At 43.3% G+C, this 25,428-nt stretch overlaps 1 protein-coding gene and 1 non-coding gene across 2 annotated transcripts; both read left to right on the forward strand.

Moving 5' to 3' along the window:
• Window positions 1–19,528, forward strand: sestd1 (SEC14 and spectrin domains 1). The gene is made up of 19 exons (XM_061879419.1): window positions 1–206; window positions 470–542; window positions 631–739; window positions 828–918; window positions 1,004–1,117; window positions 4,642–4,755; window positions 4,830–4,918; window positions 7,281–7,336; window positions 7,481–7,564; window positions 11,032–11,189; window positions 11,481–11,603; window positions 11,664–11,858; window positions 11,967–12,081; window positions 17,664–17,826; window positions 17,902–17,983; window positions 18,074–18,196; window positions 18,337–18,528; window positions 18,595–18,698; window positions 18,851–19,528. Exons 2-19 carry the CDS (start codon window positions 470–472, stop codon window positions 19,071–19,073), a joined length of 2,208 nt encoding a protein of 735 aa, XP_061735403.1. The 5' UTR covers window positions 1–206; the 3' UTR covers window positions 19,074–19,528.
• A 5,102-nt stretch (window positions 19,529–24,630) lies between these two features.
• On the forward strand, window positions 24,631–24,739 carry trnal-caa (transfer RNA leucine (anticodon CAA)). The gene is made up of 2 exons: window positions 24,631–24,668; window positions 24,694–24,739. It is a non-coding gene; the product is annotated as a tRNA-Leu (tRNA).
• Window positions 24,740–25,428: the final 689 nt, after the last annotated feature.

Genomic DNA, 25,428 nt, shown 5'->3' on the forward strand with positions numbered 1-25,428 from the left:
GCGCTTCTTCGCGCGTGCGCAAAGTAGCGAACAGCAGTGCCGCCTGTTTCTGACTCGCAGCTCGTAGAGCGGAGCCGCTAATCTTCTCCCTGTTGGTTGCGGGGGGAAAAAAAAACGCCCAACATCTGGAGCTGAACCGCTGGAGAGACCAGAAACTTCCGGTAGACCGACAGAAGCCTGCAGGATGCCGAAGATTTGACTGAAAGGTAAAACAAAGACCATAACAGCTCGATAGTCGTTACTGATTGATCGCCGAGTTATCGATACGGAGACGGTTGCTCGTCAATGTAGGTCATTGTGTCTGTGGGCCGAGCTCAGCCGAAGCCAACCGAGTCCCATCGAAGACACTTGAATGATTATTTATAGCTAAACTACAGTGATTAGGTCACTAGTGAACAATGTTACTGTAGTTCCGGACTCTTGTGGACCTTCTTTTGTCAACTTCCGGTTCACTAATGTATGTGGACAGATGTCTCAGCAAGTAAGCATGGAAGCCAGCAGCATCCTGTCCGTCCTCAAAAAGAAGCTGGCCTTCTTGTCAGGTACACACACACACACACACACACACGCACACACGTTTTAAGTGAAAAGCGCACATTTTGTGATTATTCTTCGAAAAATGTCTTTCAGGCGGCAAAGATCGGCGCAGTGGTCTGATCCTATCCATCCCCCTTGGCTCAGATCAGACCAGCATGGAGGAGCTGAGCGACACGCTGGACTATCTACTCAGCATCCCGAGGTACACACTGACACATGCACACACACACACAGACAAGATTTCAGTTATTAAAGCGTAAAAAGAAGTCATGCTACGTCTGTGTTGTCAGTGACAAGTGTAAGGCGCGTGGTTTCACTGTCATCGTGGACGGCCGCAGGTCGCAGTGGAACACGGTCAAGACGGTGGTGCTCATGCTGCAGGTAGGAACACCCCCCCCCCTCCTTCCCCCACAGACATAAGCGCTAAAGTGCTACCATGCTAACAAAGTATGGCCCCGCCTCGTAGAACGTTATCCCGGCCGAGGTGTCGCTGGTGTGCGTGGTGAAGCCCGATGAATTCTGGGATAAGAAAGTGACGCACTTCTGCTTCTGGAAGGAGAAAGACCGCCTGGGCTTTGAGGTCAGTCAGCAGCCAATCATCTTCACTCTTTGCAGCTCTGCCCTCTAAGTGGTCCAACAAAGTTGTTACTAGCTGTGTTTTTATAAATTGGATAATACACAATTTGTGCACGTCTATACTTGCGCTTCCTTTGAGTGCTCAAGGGCTGAACTCAAATGCAGGGCACTTGTGTTGCGGCCAAAGTGGTTGCTGCCCTTCAAGGGCGGCATGGCGTAGTGGGTAGAGCGGCCGTGCCAGAAACCTGAGGGTTGCAGTTTCGCTTCCCACCTATTGACATCCAAATCGCTGCCCTTGTGTCCTTGGACTCTTCACCCTTTCCCCCGGTGCCGCTCACACTGGTGAATGAATGATGAATGGATGATAGGTGGTGGTCGGAGGGGCGGTAGGCGCAAACTGGCAGCCACGCTTCCGTTAGTCTACCACAGGGCAGCTGTGGCTACAGATGTAGTTTACCACCACCAGGTGTGAATGAATGATGGGTTCCCGCTTCTTTGTGAGCGCTTTGAGTATCTAGTAATAGAAAAACGTGATATGAATCTAATACATTATTATTATTATTATTAGACGCTGAGATCATTATCCATGCGTTTGTTACGTCTCGCCTCGACTACTGTAACGTATTATTTTCGGGTCTCCCCATGTCTAGCATTAAAAGATTACAGTTGGTACAAAATGCGGCTGCTAGACTTTTGACAAGAACAAGAAAGTTTGATCACATTACGCCTGTACTGGCTCACCTGCACTGGCTTCCTGTGCACTTAAGATGTGACTTTAAGGTTTTACTACTTACGTATAAAATACTACACGGTCTAGCTCCATCCTATCTTGCCGATTGTATTGCACCATATGTCCCGGCAAGAAATCTGCGTTCAAAGGACTCCGGCTTGTTAGTGATTCCCAAAGCCCAAAAAAAGTCTGCGGGCTATAGAGCGTTTTCCGTTCGGGCTCCAGTACTCTGGAATGCCCTCCCGGTAACAGTTCGAGATGCCACCTCAGTAGAAGCATTTAAGTCTCACCTTAAAACTCATTTGTATACTCTAGCCTTTTTAGACCACTTGATCTGCCGTTTCTTTTCTTTTTCTTCTATGTTCCACTCTCCCTTGTGGAGGGGGTCCGGTCCGATCCGGTGGCCATGTACTGCTTGCCTGTGTATCGGCTGGGGACATCTCTGCGATGCTGATCCGCCTCCGCTTGGGATGGTTTCCTGCTGGCTCCGCTGTGAACGGGACTCTCGCTGCTGTGTTGGATCCGCTTTGGACTGGACTCTCGCGACTGTGTTGGATCCATTGTGGATTGAACTTTCACAGTATCATGTTAGACCCGCTCGACATCCATTGCTTTCCTCCTCTCTAAGGTTCTCATAGTCATCATTGTCACCGACGTCCCACTGGGTCATTATTGTCACCGATGTCCCACTGGGTGTTAGTTTTCCTTGCCCTTATGTGGGCCTACCGAGGATGTCGTGGTGGTTTGTGCAGCCCTTTGAGACACTAGTGATTTAGGGCTATATAAGTAAACATTGATTGATTGATTATTTATAGACGCCATCATGACTACATTGCAGATGGGGAGGGACTAACTGCAGTAAGTAAGTGTGCAATGACAGTACAGTGACTGTGACAGCACTACAGTGACACAATCTGTGCACTCAGGAATTAAGTACACTTACATTTAAGGAGTATAGCGCTGGATAAAAACTGCACCGCATAAATGAAGGTAAAACAAGTTGAATAAAAGGTAAAAGATGGTAAAAGGTAAATAGAAGGTAATATAGGTGAAATAAAGGAAAAATAAGGCGACAAACAAGTTAAAAAAAAGGTAAATAGACGATAAAACAAAGTAAGTAGAAGGTAAAAAAAATAAAGTTTGTAAATGAAAATGGAAAGTAGGTAAATAAAATGGAAAAGTAGGTAAACAGAAGGTAAATGAAAAGTAAAATAAGACAAATAAAAGGTAATATAAGTAAATTAAAGGTCAAAGAGGATAATCAAAAGGTAACATAAGGTAAATGAAAGGCATCAGTAGTAAATAAAAGGTCAATATAAGCTACAATAATGAATAGAGAAGTTAAAATAATTTAATTTGTTGAAACTTGGACTATATAACCAACATATAAGTTGATTGTAAAATAGGGGCGGGACGGGGATAACCATTCTTGCTTTTTTCCCCGTATCACTTTTCAGTGGGTGCCGTTGCATGTCTGTCAAATTACGAAGAGTGATGAAGTGTTGCTAAGTATGTATGTCTGCCGGATTGAATAAATATAATTTGAAGGTAAGATAAGGTAAACAAAAGGTAAAATTAGTTCAATAGAAAGTAAACTAAGGTAAATAAAAGGTAAACAAAAGGTGAAATAATGTAAATTAAATGTAAACAAAGGTAAAAAGGAATATAAAATGTAGAATAAGTTAAATAGAAGGTAAAATAAAGTAAATACAAGGTAAAATAAGGAATATAGAAGGTAAACAATTGAATCAAAGGTAAATAAAATGTAAAATAAGGTAAATAAAAGGTAAACTAAGTTAGATAGAAAGTAAACTATGGTAGATAAAAGATAAAAAGAGAATATAGAAGGTAAACAAAAGGTGAAAGAAGGTAAATAAATGGTAAAAAATATGTAAATTAAAGATAAAAGAATATAAAATGTGAAAAAAGTTAAATAGAAGATTAAGTAAGAGGTAAAAGAAGTTTAATAGAAGGTAAATTATGTTAAATATTAGGTAAAAAATGAAAATATAGAAGGTAATAGAAGGGGGGTAAAGGGGAAATAAAAATGTAAAATCAGTTAACTTGGAGGTAAATAGAAGGTGAACTAAGTTAAATAGAAAGTACACTAAAGTCAATAAAAGGTTAAAAGGAATATAAAAGGTAAACAAACGGTGAAAGAAGGTGAATAGAAGGTAAAAATAGATTTAAAAAAAAAACCAAGGGATATAAAATATAAAAGAAGATAAATAGAAGATTAAATAAAAGGTAAAAAAGAATATCAAGTGTAAAATAAGTTAAAATGAGGGTACAATAAGGTAAATGAAAGGTAAAAAAGGAAAAAAGAAGGTAATATAAGTAAACAAAAGAGGAAATAAGGTAAATAAAAAGTTAAAAAAGAATATAGAAGGTAAAATAAGTTAAATAGAATGTAAAATAAGGTAAATAAAAGGTAAACAAGAAATATATAAAGTAAATTATGGTAAATACAAAGTAATGAAGGTTACGGCAAGTAAATTTAATTTGTTCCTTTCAACTATTTTCCCCAAAATTTGTTTTGAGGCTATAAAGTGTGTTTTATCCCAAAAAAATAAGATTACTCGATGACTAAAATAATCGATAGCTGCAGCAGATCAGTACTCTACTTGAGACCCAGCCTCCATGATCCCTGTTAGGATTAAACCTTGTTTGTCGGTCATCATCTTCTCCGCCTCCAGCCCACACTCGTCACCATGGTGACCTACTTCTCACCTAAATGGGCTACAGATCATCTCGGAAACGCAGCACATTCAAGGTGTGACCTTTGCCTGTCCTGCCAGGTGATCCTGGTCTCGGCCAACAAGCTGACTCGGTACATCGAACCATCCCAGCTGACGGACGACTTTGGGGGAAGTCTGGACTACGACCACAGCGACTGGCTCGGCAAGAGACTGGTCAGGAAGTTCCACTTTTCACACATTCAGTCTTTGTTGCCATGGCGACTGAACTCCCCCTGCGCGTGTATCAGGTGTTTGAGAAGTTCACCAAGGAGTCGACGTCGCTGCTGGACGAGCTGTCAATCATTAATGACGGGGACAAGAGCGCCAACAAAGACAAGTAGGTGCTTTGATGTGCACCTGATGCCAATCAATACTGATCACTAAACTCTCACAGTCACATTACTGCTAACTGTGTTCGTCTTGTGAGCCTTCTGGGGCTCCGAAGAAAGGATACAAAAAATATGCTTGCGCTAAGCTATCTTGAAACTACAGATGTGTGGATGGAATCCCATAAAAGCAGAAAGTAAGCAGTTATTAAATAAAAACAAGGAGATAAATAATAGCCGAGAGCAGTGGTTCACACTCTTTGAACCAAGTACCACCTCATCAAAACTTGGCACTCCAAGTACCACCATAAAGACAACATTAAAATACAGTAGTGTAGTAGACCTAAGTATTCATTAAGTACCAGCATAATGACAACATTAAAATACAGTAGTGTAGTAGACCTAAATATTCATTAAGTACCAGCATAATGACAACATTAAAATACAGTCATGTAGTAGACCTAAATATTCATTAAGTACCACCATAATGACAACATTTAATTATAGTAGTGTAGTAGACTTAAGTATTCATTAAGTACCACCATAATGACAACATTAAAGCACAGTAGTGTAGTAGACCTAAGTCATCATTAAGTACCAGCATAATGACAACATTAAAATACAGTAGTGTAGTAGAACTAAATATTCATTAAGTACCACCATAATGACAACATTTAATTATAGTAGTGCAGTAGACTCAAGTATTCATTAAGTACCACCATAATGACAACATTAAAGTACAGTAGTGTAGTATACCTACATATTCATTAAGTACCAGCATAATGACAACATTAAAATACAGTAGTGTAGTAGACCTAAATATTCATTAAGTACCACCATAATGACAACATTCAATTATAGTAGTGTAGTAGACCTAAGTATTCATTAAGTACCACCACAATGACAACATTAAAGTACATTAGTGTATTAGACCTAAGTAATCATTAAGTACCACCAGTAGTGTATTCGGTGTAAGTATTCATTAAGTACCACAATAATGACAACATTAAATACAATAGTGGTTAGAGTGTCCGCTCTGAGATCGGTAGGTTGTGAGTTCAAAAACCCCGACAGTCATACCAAAGACTAAAAAAATGGGACCCGTTACCTCCCTGCTTGGCACTCAGCATCAAAGGTTGGAATTGGGGGTTAAATCACAAAAAAAATTATTCTCAGGCGCGGCCACCGCTGTTGCCCACTGCTCCCCTACCTCCCAGGGGGTGAACAAGGGGATGGGTCAAATGAAGAGGACAAATTTCACCACACCTAATGTGTGTGTGACAATCATTGGTACTTTAACTTTAACTTTAATAGTGTGGTAGACCTAAGTATTCATTAAGTACCACCATGATGACAACATTAATATACAGTAGTGTAGTAGACCTAAGTATTCATTAAGTACCACCATAATGACAACATTCAATTATAGTAGTGTAGTAGACCTAAGTATTCATTAAGTACCACCACAATGACAACATTAAAGTACATTAGTGTATTAGACCTAAGTAATCATTAAGTACCACCAGTAGTGTATTCGGTCTAAGTATTCATTAAGTGCCACCATAATGACAACATTAAAATACAGTACTCCAGAAGACATAAGTATTCCTTAAGTACCACCATGACAACGTTAAGCCCTCACTTAGGGCCTGATTTACTACAGCAGTGGTTCTCAAACCATTGTTTCAAAACACAAGTACCACCATAATGACAACATTAAAATACAGTAGTGTAGTAGACTTAAGTATTCATTAAGTACCGCCGTAATGACATTAAAGTACAGTAGTGTAGTAGACCTAAGTATTCATTAAGTACCACCATAATGACAACATTAAAATACAGTAGTGTAGTAGACCTAAGTAATTATTACTTAGGTCTACTACACTACTGTATCTTAATATGGGTCATTATGTGATACATCCGAGATGCTACTTGCTTGAGAAGCACTGATGTAGTCAATAGCACTCACCATAAATAAATCATGACATTTATAGTCAATATCATGGTATTAGCTGGTCTCACTTGCGGATGATTGGTATCGGAGTTGGCAATATAAATTCTGACCAGAACATACCTGCTTGAAGTTACAAGTGATGTTTCACAGCAGCAATACACAAGCACTTAGAACGGCACTTTTGTATCCCTTCCAAACAACGTGCATTTAAAGTTTGGACACACAAGAAATTTTTTTTAGGGAATTCATTGGTAAAACCACTGTGCTAAAAAAGCAGATTAATCAGAAAAAAATATTGATGGATAAATTCTGGAAATAATCGTCTGGTGCCGCCGTAATTTCTACTCATACTACTGTAGGACCTTTCTCTTAGCATTTTACATGTAGTTTGGTGTGTGTGTGCGTGTGTGTGCGTGCAGGTCAGCTGACTGTGTCCTCCTGCCGTCCTTTGACCCAGAGACTGTCCTCCAGACTGGTGAATATGACTCTAACCTAATTAGAAGTGTGTGTGTTTGTGTCTGTGTGTGTATTAAAGGCCTCTTTGTTGATGGTACCATCCTCCTCTTTACACTCACAGTCAAACACACTTTCATCTCTTTTTTTATGCATGGTTGTGTAGGTCACGAGCTGTTGTCCGAGCTGCAGCAGCGACGTTTTAACGGCTCTGAGGGAGGAGGCGGAGCAGGAGGACAAGGACAGGGAGGTGAGGAAGATTCCGCTCACATACTAATGTTTGTTGTGGTTTAAGCTCGTTCCGATGTGTATTTCCAGCATGTTCACATTAAGGGCCTGATTTACAAACCCTGTTTCCATATGAGATGGGAAATTGTGTTAGATGTAAATATAAACGGAATAAAATGATTTGCAAATCCTTTTCAACCCATATTCAGTTGAATGCACTACAAAGACAAGATATTTGATGTTCAAACTCATAAACTTTATTTGTTTTTGCAAATAAAAATTAACTTAGAATTTCATGGCTGCAACATGTGCTAAAGTAGTTGGGAAAGGGCATGTTCACCACTGTGTTACATCACCTTTTCTTTTAACAACACTCAACAAACGTTTGGGAACTGAGGAAACTAATTGTTGAAGCTTTGAAAGTGGAATTCTTTCTCATTCTTGTTTTATGTAGAGCTTTAGTCGTTTAACAGTCTGGGGTCTTCGCTGTCATATTTTACGCTTCATAATGCGCCACACATTTTCGATGGGAGACAGGTCTGGACTGCAGGCGGGCCAGGAAAATACCCGCACTCTTTTACTACGAAACCACGCTGTTGTAACACGTGGCTTGGCATTGTCTTGCTGAAATAAGCAGGGGCGTCCTTGACAACATTGCTTGGATGACAACATATGTTGCTACAAGACCTGTATGGACCATTCAGCAATAATGGTGCCTTTACAGACGTGTAAGTTACCCATGCCTTGGGCACTCATACACCCCTATAGCATCACAGACGCTGGCTTTTGAACTTTGCGCCTACAATAATCCGGATGGTTATTTTCCTCTTTGTTCCGGAGGACACCACGTCCACAGTTTCCAGATATAATTTGAAATGTGGACTCGTCAGACCACAGAACGATTTTCCACTTTGCATCAGTCCATCTTAGATGAGCTCGGGCCCAGCAAAGCGAGCGGTGTTCCTTGGTGTTTTTGATAAATGAGTTTTGCTTTGCATAGCAGAGTTTTAACTTGCATTTACAGATGTAGCGACCAACTGTAGTTACTGACAGTGGTTTTATGAAGTGTTCCTGAGCCCATGTGGTGATATCCTTTACACACTGATGTCAGTTTTGGGTGCAGTACCGCCTGAGGGATCAAAGGTCTGTAATATCATCGCTTACGTGCAGTGATTTTTCCAGATCCTCTGAACCTTTTGATGATTTTACGGACCGTAAATGGTAAAATCCCAAAACTCCTTGCAATAGCTCGTTGAGAAATGTTGTTCTAAAACTGTTCGACAATTTGCTTACAAATTAGTAAGCAGCTTCCATAAAATGGAAGCTGCTTTTATACCCAATCATGGCACCCACCTGTTCCCAATTAGCCTGCACACCTGTGGGATGTTCCAAAAAAAGTTTGATGAGCATTTCTCAACTTTATCAGTATTTATGGCCACCTTTCCCAACTTCTTTCTCACGTGTTGCTGCCATCAAATTCTAAAGTTAATGATTATTTTCCCCAAAAAAACGTTTATCAGTTTGAACTTCAAATATGTTGTCTTGTAGCATATTCAACTGAATACGGGTTTATATTAACATCTAACACAATTTCCCAACTCATATGGAAACGGGGTTTGTACTAAAATCCAAATACTCTCCGCTAAACAGTGTGTGCGATCTTAAAATAGTGTGTACTTATTAGTACTTATATGTACGCATTTTATGGACTATAGAGCGCACCGGTATATAATCCACACCCACTAAATTACATTTATTCTTCTTCCAAATATTAGCCGCACCGGACTATAATTAGAAGATATGTACGTTGTGAAAAGAGTTATTTACACAAAACTATTCTGTATAATTTTATTTACATACTTTAAGTGTTTCCAAACTGTGTCTGTAACACGGCAGTAAAACGGCTGATCAAACAAAACAGAAGTCATCGTCATCGTCATGGACCCACTACCTGTGCAAGCTAGCTCTCCAATCAGCTAAACAGACTCAATAACACCACGGTGACGTTTTGGTTAATTTACTGAGGAATTTGTGACACTTAAACAATGGGTTGGCATATTAACTAATGCTAACAACACTAGAGTCATTACATTACAACAGCACACACCAATATGCATGAAAACACTCCCAACAGACATCACACATGGGATGGGTTAGTATGTGGGAATTGTTTTAGTTATCTTGTAAAACTTACAAACGTTGCTTGGAGCGACAAATGAAGAATCCTTTCAAGCAGAAAATGGACGGTTTTACTTCCGGTTCAAGGCATTAAAACAGGCAGTAGATTTTCATCTGCAGCGAGGGAGCCTGTCCAAAATGCACTGTGATTATCAAACTGTTGCATGCAGGCGCTATCTCGTGGTGCGCCAAAGAGTCACCTAATTAAATATTCAAACACAGTGTTACTGTTCAAACTGTGTGTAATGTTACAGTGGCTGATATTAAATACACTTGTTTTTTTTTAATACTGCGACCTACTACGCTACTGTATTCTAACGTTGTCATGGTGGTACTTAAGGAATACTTATGTCTTCTGGAGTACTGTATTTTAATGTTGTCATTATGGTGGTACTTAATGAATACTTAGGTCTACCACACTATTAAAGTTAAAGTACCAATGATTGTCACACACACATTAGGTGTGGTGAAATTTGTCCTCTGCATTTGACCAATCCCCTTGTTCACCCCCTGGGAGGTAGGGGAGCAGTGGGCAGCAGCTGTGGCCGCGCCTGAGAATAATTTTTTGGGTGATTTAACCCCCTAATTCCAACCCTTGATGCTGAGTGCCAAGCAGGGAGGTAATGGGTCCCATTTATTTAGTCTTTGGTATGACTGTCGGGGTTTTTGAACTCACAACCTACCGATCTCAGGGCGGACACTCTAACCACTATTGTATTTAATGTTGTCATTATTGTAGTACTGGTGGTACTTAATGAATACTTAGGTATACTACACTACTGTATTCTAAGTTGTCATTATAGTGGTACTTAATGAATACTTTGGTCTACTACACTACTGTACTTTAATGTTGTCATTATGGTGGTACTTAATGAATACTTAGGTCTACTACACTACTGTATTTTAATGTTGTCATTATGGTGGTACTTAAAGAATACTTAGGTCTACTACACTACTGTATTTTAATGTTGTCATTATGGTGGTACTTATTGAATACTTAGGTCTACTACACTACTGTATTTTAATGTTGTCATTATGGTGGTACTTGTGTTTTGAAACAATGGTTTGAGAACCACTGCTGTAGTAAATCAGGCCCTAAGTGAGGGCTTGTTATCAAAGTAGGTTGCTGCAGAACAAGATCAAATCCCCCGCGGTGTTTTCCCCGACATGCTGATCGGCCTGACTGAGCCGTGCTGGTTCCTGTCCAGATGAGCCATGGAGAGTGTGTCTGCCAACTGCCGACCGAAGTTTTAGCAAGCCCCCTATGTTCCCGCGCCGCCCCAGATCTTATCGCCTATTCTCCACCTCCAGGTCCGACGTGGCGGCCCATGGAGGAGGAGCTTCTGGCCCAGCCCCAGGTCATGAAGCTGCTGGACTCGCTCAGGGAGCAGTACACCCGCTACCAGGAGGTGTGTCGCCAACGCAGCAAGCGCTCGCAGCTGGATGACATTCACGCCAAAGTCATGCAGGTGATACGCGGCCACTTCCTGTCACATAAACACACACACACACACACACACACACACACACACACACAAAGTGTGCAATCTTGGAGAGGAGCCCGGGGTTGCCATGGTAACCTCAGCATGTCGGTCGCTAGCCTGGAGGATTTGTGGGTAGGGGTGGCCTAGTTCTAGATAACACACACGTGTGTGTGTGTGTGTGTGTGTGTGTAAGACACTGCTGACCTGCCAAATACAATCACACACACATACACCAGACATCAGGAAGTGAAACCCTGCTCTCTTGTTTCTCGCCAGGTGGTCACATGGTTGCAGGGTCCAGGCTCGGAGCTCCTAAAGACCCACCAGGCCATCGGAGACTCCATGCGTGCGGCGCAAGCCCTGCAGCAGAAACACGAGGAGATCGAAAGCCAGCACAGCGTACGTCCACATGCGCACACACACACACACAAGCAAACATACTGACACGTGCACGCACAGGAGTGGTTTGCCGTCTATGTGGAGCTGAACCAGCAGATCGGCGCCTTGCTCAGCGGCGGCGAGGAGGAGGAAGCGACCGAGCTGAAGGCGCTGCAGCAGCAGCTGAGCAATGTCTGCTACCAGCAGGCGGCACAACTGGAGAGCCGGCAGAACGTCCTGCAGGCGGCGCACGGCTTCCACGGCGCCGCACAGGAGGTGACCTATCTTTGCGCCAACTTTTGTCTTCGCTTAGCGCAGCTCAACTTTTGCACCAAGGTGGTCCACTGACACTTCAAATGTGTGTGTGTGTGTGTTGTGCCCCAGCTGTCCCAGCAGCTAGATGGCTTACTGGGCATGCTCTGTGCGGACGTGGCACCAGCGGACGGCTCTGCTATACAGCAGAACCTCAAGCTGCTGGAGGAGAAGTTGCAGAGCGTGGGTTAGTACTTTTTCTAAAAAAACAGCTGTGACGCCTGGAACAGAGCGATATGGCTGAAAGCTGATAATTATTCATACTTTTATGATCCATCAAAAATATGGACCAGGAGAATAATATATTAAAGGTAAACATTCTAATTCTAATCCCCTCAGCTATGTAGGCAGAAAGGAAATGTCAACACAAGCATGGAAAACACTCAGAAACAATGTCAACAAAATAGTCAAATCACATTGAACACTTAAATATTAGCTTTTAAAGTAAGGAGTATGTAAGAAATGCTTCATAAAGTGTAACAAAATGTGAGAATGTAAACAAACCTGAGAAGAACTATTTTCTGGAAGTTTAGTGCCAGGATATTACAGCTGTGCTCTAAAGGGTGATTACGGCTGAGGTGGTGTGGTATCACTAAGTACGAGCACCTTGGTCTGAATACAGTCCCTTTTAGGGATGGGCAATTAATCACATTTTGATTTTAAATGAAATTATGGATTCTCACAATTACGAAAATAAAATAATGGGCCGCGCAGCGTGCATGCAAATTCCTGAGCTTGTGACGGTGAGCGAATGAGCGGAAAAAAGAGCATGTTTACTAGAAGTTTAGGATTTCATCTGGGTTGCTACTTCCTTTTTGACACAGCGCTAACATTCATAATCAATAATCACTAAAATCAACAAAAAAGGAAGTCACATGATTTTCGCGTTCCATAACCGTGAACGGAGTCACATAATTGTCCAATAAAACGGAATCCACCGATAAACCCAAAATAATATCAGGGAAATTGAGATACAGTGGGGCAAAAAAGTATTTAGTCAGGCACCGATTGTGCAAGTTCTCCCACTTAGAATGATGACAGAGGTCTTTAATTTTCATCATAGGTACACTTCAATTGTGAGAGACAGAATGTGAAAAATAAATCCAGGAATTCACATTGTAGGAATTTTAAAGAATTTATTTGTAAATTATGGTGGAAAATAAGTATTTGGTCACTTCAAACAAGGAAGATCTCTGGCTCTCACAGACCTGTAACTTCTTCTTTAAGAAGCTCTTCTGTCCTCCACTCCTTACCTGTATTAATGGCACTTGTTTGAACTTATTATCTGTATAAAAAACACCTGTCCACAGCCTCAAACAGTCAGACTCCAAACTCCACTATGGCCAAGACAAAATAGCTGTCAAAGGACAATAGGCAAGCAGCTTGGTGTGAAAAAAATCAACTGTGGGAGCAATTATCAGAAAATGGAAGACATACAAGACCACTGATAATCTCCCTTGATCTGGGGCTCCACGCAAGATCTCACCCCGTGGGGTCAAAATGATCATGACAACGGTGAGTAAAAATCCCAGAACCACACAGGGAGACCTGGTGAATGACCTGCAGAGAGCTGGGACCAAAGTAACAAAGGTTACCATCAGTAACACACTACACCGTCTGCAGTGCCAGACGTGTCCCCCTGCTTAAGCCAGTGCATGTCCAGGCCCGTCTGAAGTTTACCAGAGAGCACATGGATGATACAGCAGAGGATTGGGAGAATGTCATGTGGTCAGATGAAACCAAAATAGAACTTTTTGGTATAAACTCAACTCGTCATGTTTGGAGGAAGAAGAATACTGAGTTGCATCCCAAGAACACCATACCTACTGTGAAGCATGGGGGTGCAAACATCATGCTTTGGGGCTGTTTTTCTGCTAAGGGGACAGGACAACTGATCCGTGTTAAGGAAAGAATGAATGGGGCCATGTATTGTGAGATTTTGAGCCAAAACCTCCTTCCATCAGTGAAAGCTTTGAATGGTTGACCAAATACTTATTTTCCACCATAATTTACAAATAAATTCTTTAAAATTCCTACAATGTGAATTCCTGGATTTTTTTTTCATATTCTGTCTCTCACAGTGGATGTATACCTATGATGAAAATTACAGACCGCTGTCATCATTTTAAGTGGGAGAACTTGCACAATCAATGGCTGACTAAATACTTTTTTGCCCCACTGTACATGTAAGTGAAATGTTGTCATTGTGAGGAAAAGGAACACGTTTTGGAAAATAATGAGTCCGGTAGTACTCATTTATACTCGACACACTCAACCACACTTTCCTGAACTAACGATGTCAGGACGGTCATTTGAAACAGTGACTAAACTACAAAGCTAAAGCTAACAAGAACAACACACAGTACATATCATCTTGCTTGTGTGGTTGTGAACGACATCATGGCTGTAACATTAATGTACAATCATTAGTACTTTAACTTTAACTTTAATGGATGTAACATCAATGTACTAACAGAATTCCCAACAACAGCACAGCACACTTCCCCCTTTCACGATAATGGCGCGAGGCACCACATCCGCTCTAACTGCACTAACAAAATAAAGGTTTCAAAAAAGCACTTATTGATACATTTACACAATTATTATGCTTTGACCTAAAATATTGGTCAAAATTGTCCAAAGATGTAATGTACCAATAAATGTGAGGATGTTTGCATTTAATTAATAAACATTTTAATACATTTTATTTTGCACAAATCTACATGCTCTATGGTGGTAAAGTAAGTGTAAAAGGAAAAAAAAACTGAATTCAAAACAAAATAATATTTTATGTTGCTATTATTTAAAACTCTTGTTATTGCTATTATTTTTTTTTTGCATGTGGTTGTTTATTTGTCACTAATTTATATACAGGTTTTTTAAAAGGATATTTAAAGTTGAGTTCTGGTAGTAAATAAATACTCATATTTTCAAATTAATTGTGCTTACAATATCAACCAAAATAATCGTAACTATTATTTTGACATAATTATCCCGGCGTAGTCCCTTTAAAAAAAAACAAAAAACTGCCATACTGTTATGAGGACTTTTCCTGTTTTATCGACTATTTCTTCGCTCTCATCTCGTTTCTCACTCCATGCAAAGATTCACCCTCGAGACAGCAAGATAGCGAAACCAAACGTGGTAGTTATTATTATTACAGTATGTGGTAGTGTTCTTGTAGCAAAACTATTTGCAAATGCCTACGCCAGTTTGTGTGTATAATCCGATTCACGTGTCTGTGTACTAATTTGTCTGTATTTCTGTCTGTGTGTGTGTGTAATCTGATTCACATGTCAGTGGAAAAATGTGTGTGTCCGTATTTCTGTCTGTATGTAATCCGATTCACGTGTCCATGTTCTAATTTGTGTGTCTGTATCTCAGTCTGTGTGTGTAATCAGATTCGCATGTGCGTGTTTTAATTTGTGTGTCCGTATTTCGAATTGTGCGTGTGTTAAAAAAACTGTGTGTCATTGTATTCAGATTTGTGTGGAACAGGAACCCTGATTGGTTGTCTTTTGCGACACATCTGCCGTCTAACATTTGTGTGAACGTGTTAAAAAACTTGTCTATCTGATACGCCACCTTTCTTTTCCCTATACTCACCACTAGTGGGCGCCTTGTAACCATTCATGTTATTCCGAGCTGAAGCCACCACATCAGACTACCCATGACACACAGGCTGAGAAAAGCCGACTAGTTGACAGACAACATGACTGATAAAATTATTTGAAGAAGACAAAAACATGGACAAGCGGTAGGAAATGGATGGATGGAAAAACATTTCTGACAACTGACTTGCTGCGAACACTGCACTTTTACTTTCGACTACTGATGGAGAGTCTAATGTGATGGCTTCAGCACCAAATAACATGAGAGGGTACAAGGCGGCCACTAGTGGTGAGTATAGGGAAAGGAAAGTTGACGTTGCAGGTAGACAAGTCTTTTTACACGTTCACGTCAACGCATAGACACAACTTTTACACTGCAGAAGTTTTACAAAAGTCACGTTTAAAAGGAAGCTAAATACACAGACGCATTTTTTTACTTGCACGTAGATGAAAATACACACTTTTTTTTTTACACACAGAAATCGAAATAGGGACACACAAATTAAAACATGCGCGTGCGGATCTGATTACACACACGCAGATTGAGATACAGACGCACAAAAATAATTCACGGACACGTGAATCTGATGACACACAATCACAGACACGTATTGGGATACAGACACAAATTAGTAGACGGATTTGTGAATCTGATTACAGACACAGGTTGGGATTCAGACACACAAATTACGACACGGACATGTGAATTTCATTACACACACACATCGAGAGTCAGACAAAATAAAACATGGACATTTGAATTTGATTACACCCACACGCACACACACACAGACAAACAGACTGAGATACAGACATGCAAATTACTACACAAACACGCAAATCTGATTACACGCACAGATTGAGTTACAGACACACAAATCTGATTACACACACACAAACTGAGACACAGACACAAATTAGTACGCGGACACGTGAATCTGATTACACACACAGACTGAGATACAGACACACAAATTAGTACACAAAAATGTGAATCTGATTACACACAGACTGAGATACAGACACACAAATTAATACACGGACAGACAAATCGGATTAAACACACAGATTGAGATACAGACACACAAATTAGTACATGGACACATTAATTGGATTACACACAGACAGAGATACAGATACACAAATTACTACATGGACATGTGAATTGGATTACGCACACAGACTGAGATACAGACACACAAATTACTACATGGACACGTGAATTCAGCTGATTACACACACACACACACACGCAGATTGAGATACAGACACAAATTAGTATACGGACACGTGAATCGGATTACACACACACACAGACTGAGATACAGACACACAAACTAGTACACGAACACAAATCTGACTACGCATAGATTGAGCAAATAGTTTTGCTACAACAATACTTTCATACTGTCCCCTGATTGGCTGTAGGCGTGTCCCTCCCCCTGATCAGTGATCACTTCCTGTGTTGCCAGAGAGCGTGTGCCTTTGTTCATGCAACCAACCTTGCTTCGCAACTTCCGGTTTCGTCTAACAAAGAAATAAAATACATAAAAACGTTTTATAGAACGCATTTTTTATTGATACCATTACGTGTCTATCGCGATTACCGTATTTCCTTGAATTGCCGCAAGGCATATAGTATGCGCCTGCCTTGAATTACTGCCGGGTCAAACTCGCTTCCCAAAATAATTAACGCATGCTTAGTATTACCGCCTGGTCAAACTTGTGACACTTCCCCTGTCATCATTTTCAAAATGGAGGAGGCTGATTTCAATACCGGTAATTTGAAATCGCATACAGGGAAGAAGATAAGAGCTATTCAGTAGGATTTAAGGTCCAAGCTTACATCACACTAAATTTTTTACTGCATACATTTGGTAAGTGCCGGAGTGAGAAGAGGTTTTAAAATAAATAGCGCATGCTTCCTTTTACCGCATGCCTTTGGTAAGCACAGGAGTGAGAAGAGGTTTTAAAATAATTAGCGCATGCTTACTTTTACCGCATGCCTTTGGTAAGCACAGGAGTGAGAAGAGGTTTTAAATTAATTAGCGCCCCGGTGGCAATTCAAGGAAATACGGTATATATCAATTTCGTTTTATTGCCCAGCCCGAGTGACACTGCGTCCTGATGTTCCCTCCCCTCTTTGTTTTCCCCGCAGAGGCGGGGCTTACCTCCCTGCGTGAGAAGGGGGCGCTCTTGTTGGAGCCCATGTGCAGCCAAGCATCGTGGCCGCAGGACGAAGGCGAGAGTCCGGCAGGAGAACAGGAGAACGTCCAGCAGATCCACGCCGTCATGGAGGAGATGCAGCTCCGCAAACAGAGGTCCCGCTCGCCTTCGTCCTCCTCTTGTGCAATAATGCGGACCAGGAGTGTCATGTGTTTGCGTGTGTGTGTCAGGTGTGAGGACATGGTGGATGTAAGGAGGCTGAAGATGCTGCAGATGGTCCAGTTGTTCAAATGTGAAGAAGATGCTCTGCAGGTGGCAAGAAGACATCACATGAAGCTTCCTTCACACGTGTGTGTATTCTTACACACTTTTGTGTGTGTGTCTGTGTTCGTGTGTGTGTAGTCCGTGGAATGGCTTGGCGAGCTGCTGGACGCCCTGTTGAAGACGCACGTGAGACTTGGCGACGACTCCCAGGAGACAAAGTCCATGTTGGACAAACACAGGAAATTTGTGGACGTGGCTCAGGTGAGACAGGAAGTAGGCGAAAAGTCTCACATGGTCTGCCAGCGTCCGGTTCGCTCCACCCACCCTGACGCCAAGTGTCACTCCTTCAAGACCTGTTGAGAAGATTGACTCCCTCTCCCTTTCCTTCTGTTCACCTGTAGAGCACGTACGACTACGGCCGCCAGCTGCTGCAGGCGACGGTGGTGTTGTGTCAGTCTCTGCGCTGCACCACGCGCTCGTCCGGCGACACGCTGCCCAGACTCAACCGCGTGTGGAAGCAGTTCAGTGTCAGCGCGGACGAGCGGCAGCACCGTTTGGAGCTCGCCCTCGACTTCCACGACGCTGCTGAGAGGGTAAGAGCTGCTAAAAGGGTCACCTCAACGACTTAGCGAGCTGCTAATTGCTAACGTGTGCGTCAGGTGTTACGGGAGCAGCATGTGGAGGCGGAGTCTCTGGATGATGTCGACTCGTCAGGGAAAACTCTTTTGGATAGACTGAGCATGCCCGTCATCTTCCCTGATGGGTACGTGCATGGCTGTCACACACAAACACACAAACACACACACACACACACACACACACACACACACACACACACACACACACACACACACACACACACACACACACACACACACACACGCACACTAAGCCAAGTTGTGTGTGCGTCATCAGGAGCGAGCAGTGTTTCGGGAGCCAGGGTGACGCGGCGGCGGCGGCCGAGTGCGTCAGGGAGCGCCTCCTGCTGGTGGAGGAGCGGCGGCAGGAGTCGGATGTCTGCGAGCGGGGGGAAGGGCTTCACGGGCTGGACGTCATCGGGGAAGAGCTGAGCGAAAAGGAGGAGGACGAGGAGGAGCAGGCGGAGCCACGGGTTGAGGCACCAGAGCAGGAGCGCTAAGTGGTTGTAAGCCAGTTAGCTAACTGATGCTAACAGCTGCGTTTGTTCGCTTCCATAAAACGACCTCTTTCCCAGCATGCTCCTTGTTTTGACAGGAGGGTAGGGCTTGACCATGCCTCCTGCCTGTGTGCCCCCCCAACCCCCTTCTTCGTGTCAACTTTTACTCATTAATGACGCCGTGCGTTCAGGAGAGGGTCAGTGTGGCCTTAGCCAAAGAGCCATAACGTCTTAGTGACGGGACGTTCGTGGGAATCAAACCTACGCCCTTCTCCGGCCCCTCCCTCACGGAACTGAGGTGAACTCTGACCTTTGCTGGGCTGACATTTATTTATTTGACTTTTTAGAAACCTACTCAAATGTTGAATGTGTCCACTTTGCTTGCTTGAGCTCCTCCCCTACATGAATATTCATGACGTTATTGTGACATCAGAATAAAGAAGCTTTTTTTTAATATACTTTTGTCTAAATTTGTTAACTTTGTGCATCCATTCATTCATCCTTTTTCTGCCGCTTGTCCCTTTCAGGGGGTGCTGGAGCATGTTTTGATGAAAACATTCTTTCAACGCCCCCTGCTGGCAGTAGTCACTTTCACTTATTTTTTTAAAATGGGCAAAAAAAATACTATACATTAGGGCTGTGAATCTTTGGGTGTCCCACGATTCGATTCAATATCGATTCTTGGGGTTACGATTCGATAATATATTGATTTTTTTCTATTCAACGCAATTCTCGATTCAAAAACGATATTTTTCCAATTCAAAACGATTCTGCATTCATTCAATATATAAGATTTCAGCAGGATCTACGGCAGTCTGCTGACTTGCTAGCAGAGTAGTAGATGTTTTAAAAAAAGCTTTTATAATTGTAAAGGACAATGTTTTATCAACTGATTGCAATAATGTAAATTTGTTTTAACTATTAAACGAACCAAAAATATCACTTATTTTATCTTTGTGAAAAAATTGGACACAGTGTGTTGTCAAGCTTATGAAATGCGATGCAAGTGTAAGCCACTGTGACACTATTGTTCTTTTTTAAATCCATCCATCCATCCATCCATCATCTTCCGCTTATCCGAGGTCGGGTCGCGGGGGCAGCAGCCTAAGCAGGGAAGCCCAGACTTCCCTATCTCCAGCCACTTCGTCTAGCTCTTCCCGGGGGATCCCGAGGCGTTCCCAGGCCAGCCGGGAGACATAGTCTTCCCAACGTGTCCTGGGTCTTCCCCGTGGCCTCCTACCAGCTGGACGTGCCCTAAACACATCCCTAGGGAGGCGTTCGGGTGGCATCCTGACCAGATGCCCGAACCACCTCATCTGGCTCCTCTCGATGTGGAGGAGCAGCGGCTTTACGTTGAGTTCCTCCCGGATGGCAGAGCTTCTCACCCTATCTCTAAGGGAGAGCCCCGCCACCCGGCGGAGGAAACTCATTTCGGCCGCTTGTACCCGTGATCTTATCCTTTCGGTCAGGACCCAAAGCTCATGACCATAGGTGAGGATGGGAACGTAGATCGACCGGTAAATTGAGAGCTTTGCCTTCCGGCTCAGCTCCTTCTTCACCACAACGGATCGATACAACGTCCGCATTACTGAAGACGCCGCACCGATCCGCCTGTCGATCTCACGATCCACTCTTCCCCCACTCGTGAACAAGACTCCTAGGTACTTGAACTCCTCCACTTGGGGCAGGGTCTCCTCCCCAACCCGGAGATGGCACTCCACCCTTTTCCGGGCGAGAACCATGGACTCGGACTTGGAGGTGCTGATTCTCATTCCGGTCGCTTCACACTCGGCTGCGAACCGATCCAGTGAGAGCTGAAGATCCCGGCCAGATGAAGCCATCAGGACTACATCATCTGCAAAAAGCAGAGACCTAATCCCGTGGCCACCAAACCGGAACCCCTCAACGCCTTGGCTGCGCCTAGAAATTCTGTCCATAAAAGTTATGAACAGAATCGGTGACAAAGGACAGCCTTGGCGGAGTCCAACCTTCACTGGAAAAGTGTCCGACTTACTGCCAGCAATGCGGACCAAGCTCTGACACTGATCATACAGAGAGCGGACTGCCACAATAAGACATTCCGATACCCCATACTCTCTGAGCACTCCCCACAGGACTTCCCGAGGGACACGGTCGAATGCCTTCTCCAAGTCCACAAAGCACATGTAGACTGGTTGGGCAAACTCCCATGCACCCTCAAGAACCCTGCCGAGAGTATAGAGCTGGTCCACAGTTCCACGACCAGGACGAAAACCACACTGTTCCTCCTGAATCCGAGGTTCGACTATCCGGCGAAGCCTCCTCTCCAGTACACCTGAATAAACCTTACCGGGAAGGCTGAGGAGTGTGATCCCACGATAGTTGGAACACACCCTCCGGTCCCCCTTCTTAAAGAGAGGGACCACCACCCCGGTCTGCCAATCCAGAGGTACCGCCCCCGATGTCCACGCGATGCTGCAGAGTCTTGTCAACCAAGACAGCCCCACAGCATCCAGAGCCTTAAGGAACTCCGGGCGGATCTCATCCACCCCCGGGGCCTTGCCGCCGAGGAGCTTTTTAACTACCTCAGCGACCTCAGCCCCAGAAATAGGAGAGTCCACTACAGATTCCCCAGGCACCGCTTCCTCAAAGAAAGACGTGTTGGTGGGATTGAGGAGGTCTTCGAAGTATTCCCTCCACCGATCCACAACATCCGCAGTCGAAGTCAGCAGAACACCATCCGCACCATACACGGTGTTGATAGTGCACTGCTTCCCCTTCCTGAGGCGCCGTATGGTGGTCCAGAATCGCTTCGAAGCCGTCCGGAAGTCGTTTTCCATGGCTTCCCCGAACTCTTCCCATGTCCGAGTTTTTGCCTCCGCGACCGCTAAAGCTGCACACCGCTTGGCCCGTCGGTACCCGTCCACTGCCTCCGGAGTCCTATGAGCCAAAAGAACCCGATAGGACTCCTTCTTCAGCTTGACGGCATCCCTCACTGCTGGTGTCCACCAACGGGTTCTGGGATTACCGCCACGACAGGCACCAACAACCTTGCGGCCACAGCTCCAATCAGCCGCCTCGACAATAGAGGTTCGGAACATGGTCCACTCGGACTCAATGTCCCGCACCTCCCTCGTGACATGTTCAAAGTTCTCCCGGAGGTGTGAATTGAAACTCTCTCTGACAGGAGACTCTACCAGACGTTCCCAGCAGACCCTCACAATGCGTTTGGGCCTGCCAGGTCGGTCCGGCATCCTCCCCCACCATCGCAGCCAACTCACCACCAGGTGGTGATCGGTAGAAAGCTCCGCCCCTCTCTTCACCCGAGTGTCCAAAACATAAGGCCGCAAATCCGATGACACAACTACAAAGTCGATCATGGAACTGCGGCCTAGGGTGTCCTGGTGCCAAGTGCACATATGGACACCCTTATGTTTGAACATGGTGTTTGTTATCGACAAACTGTGACGAGCACAAAAGTCCAATAACAAAACACCACTCGGGTTTAGATCCGGGCGACCATTCTTCCCAATCACGCCTCTCCAGGTTTCACTGTCGTTGCCAACATGAGCGTTGAAGTCTCCCAGTAGGACAAGGGAATCACCCGGAGGAGCACTTTCCAGTACTCCCTCGAGTGTACCCAAAAAGGGTGGGTATTCTGAACTGCTGTTTGGTGCATAAGCACAAACAACAGTCAGGACCCGTCCCCCCACCCGAAGGCGAAGGGAAGCTACCCTCTCGTCCACTGGGTTGAACTCAAACGTACAGGCTTTGAGCCGGGGGGCAACCAGAATTGCCACCCCAGCCCGTCGCCTCTCACTGCCGGCAACGCCAGAGTGGAAGAGGGTCCAGTCCCTCTCGAGAGAACTGGTTCCAGAGCCCTTGCTGTGCGTCGAGGTGAGTCCGACTATATCCAGCCGGAACTTCTCTACCTCACGCACTAGCTCAGGCTCCTTCCCCCCCAGTGAGGTGACGTTCCACGTCCCAAGAGCTAGCTTCTGTAGCCGAGGATCGGACCGCCAAGTGCCCTGCCTTCGGCTGCCGCCCAGCTCACAATGCACCCGACCTCTATGGCCCCTCCTATGAGTGGTGAGCCCATTTGAGGGATGACCCACGTTGCCTCTTCGGGCTGTGCCCGGCCGGGCCCCATGGGAACAGGCCCGACCACCAGGCGCTCGCCATCGTGCCCCAACTCCGGGCCTGGCTCCAGAGCGGGGCCCCGGTGACCCACGTCCGGGCGAGGGAAATCTGGGTTCATTTCGTTGTAATTCCATAGAAGTCTTTGAGCTGCTCTTTGTCTGATCACTCACCTAGGACCTGTTTGTCTTGGGAGACCCTACCAGGGGGCATGAAAACCCCCAGACAACATAGCTCCTAGGATCATTGGGACACGCAAACTCCTCTACCACGGTAAGGTAGCAGCTCAGAGAGGAGTCTTTTTTTTTTTTTAAACATTTTTTTTTTTTTTTTTTTTTTTTTTTTTTTTTAAACATTTTTTTTATAAATGTCTAATGATAATGTCAATGAGGGATTTTTTAATCACTGCTATGCTGAAATTATAACTAATATTGATACTGTTGTTGATATATTCATTTTTGTTTCACTACTTTTGGTTTGTTCTGTGTCGTGTTTGTGTCTCCTCTCAATTGCTCTGTTTATTGCAGTTCTGAGTGTTGCTGGGTCAGGTTTGGTTTTGCAATTGGATTGATTTGTTATGGTATTGCTGTGTCGTGGTTTGTTGGATTGATAAAAAAAAAAAAAAAAAAAAATTCTTCGATTTTTTAAAAATGAGAATCGATTCTGAATCGCACAACGTATTCGATTCGATTCGTATTTGAATCGATTTTTTCCCCACACCCCTACTATACATGTATACATTTGTATCATTATTATCAACATTGCAGCTTTCTCTCTTGACTGTGTATTTTGGCTCTTGTACCTCTATCCATGCTTTAAAAAAAATGTTTACAGTATGCGGCTGGCCTCTAAAAACAAGCATGTAAAACAAGGCTAAAACCAGTAATTAAAGACAAATATAAGTAGTTATATTTGTCTTTTTAACAAAATAATTTCTACCTTTCTCTTTACATTTGTGGATTTTTCGCTTTTTTTTTGAAAGCCTCATTTTGCTGTATTCTTAAATAATTGTAAATAAAATGATTCGATTTTAAAAAGAGTTCAAGGGTCAATAAGAAACAAGCTGCTGGTCCACACTTTGGACACCCCTGTTTCAAACCAGTTACAAAAGGTAAAAACAATTTTATCGTACTATTTATATCGACTAGGAGTTATAAAACATATATTTTTTTACATTTTATATAACCGGTTTATACAAAACAAAAACTGCTGAAACTTTAGCGGTTGCCGACATGTTGACACTTATTGCTAACATTAGCATTAGCGGCTAGAAGCTAACGCGAGTCATGCCGTCCTTATTCGTCGGCGGACGTTCAAGGACGTGTTTAATAGTTGCTCGTCTTGTTCAAATGGTGGTGGACTGAAGTGAGCGTAAAATGGTGTTTAAAAAGGAATAGGCTAGGGTAGGGGTTAAAACAGCAAATAGGTGGGGGATTTGTCAGCTGTCAGGATGGCCGAGCGGTCTAAGGCGCCAGACTCAAGGTGAAAAACCTTCCTCTGATGGGACTTCTGGTCTCCGAATGGAGGCGTGGGTTCGAATCCCACTTCTGACAGAATTTTTTTTGATAAACACTAAATTCTCATAATCACGAGGAGTACGACGAACTCCATAGTAATCTTCAATCATCTTATTTTGTAAACACACCAACAGTAGCCGTATACTGTACACTATTGTTAGTGTAGAGCAAACCATAACAAAATATACGGATTTTTTTTTATTCCTTAGGGCTCCTGGGGAGCATAGAGGGTCTCAGTCACTAAAATGTTAAAGATAAGTCAAATTATTATTATTATTATTATTATTTATTTTATGCTTAGAGTAAATCTCTATATCAACTTGAGGTTGATATAAAGTAAAATAAGGTTTTATGCCTTTTCTGTCCAAGACAACTTTGTTTTTTTTATAGTAAAACTGAAATATGCAGTATTTAGATCAGTGGTTCTTAACCATGGGTTCGATCGAACCCTAGGGGTTCGGTGAGTCGGCCTCAGGTGGAGCCTCCGCCGCTCAGGTCAAGACATACCCAACTCATCACGTAAATGAAAACTTCTCCCTATTGGTGTATTATGGATACCCCTAAACAATTTTCCCTATAATTTACCATCAGATTTGCAGGTGTGTAATTTGTTGTGAGTTCATGCACTGTTTGTGTTGTTGTTTGAACAAGGAGATATAAATGTTGTGCACCAGTAAAAAAAACATAACTTTGTCTTGAATTTGAAAAATATTTTTTTCATTTTT

Source organism: Nerophis ophidion, linkage group LG19 (assembly GCF_033978795.1).
Source record: "Nerophis ophidion isolate RoL-2023_Sa linkage group LG19, RoL_Noph_v1.0, whole genome shotgun sequence".
Lineage (NCBI taxonomy): Eukaryota > Metazoa > Chordata > Actinopteri > Syngnathiformes > Syngnathidae > Nerophis > Nerophis ophidion.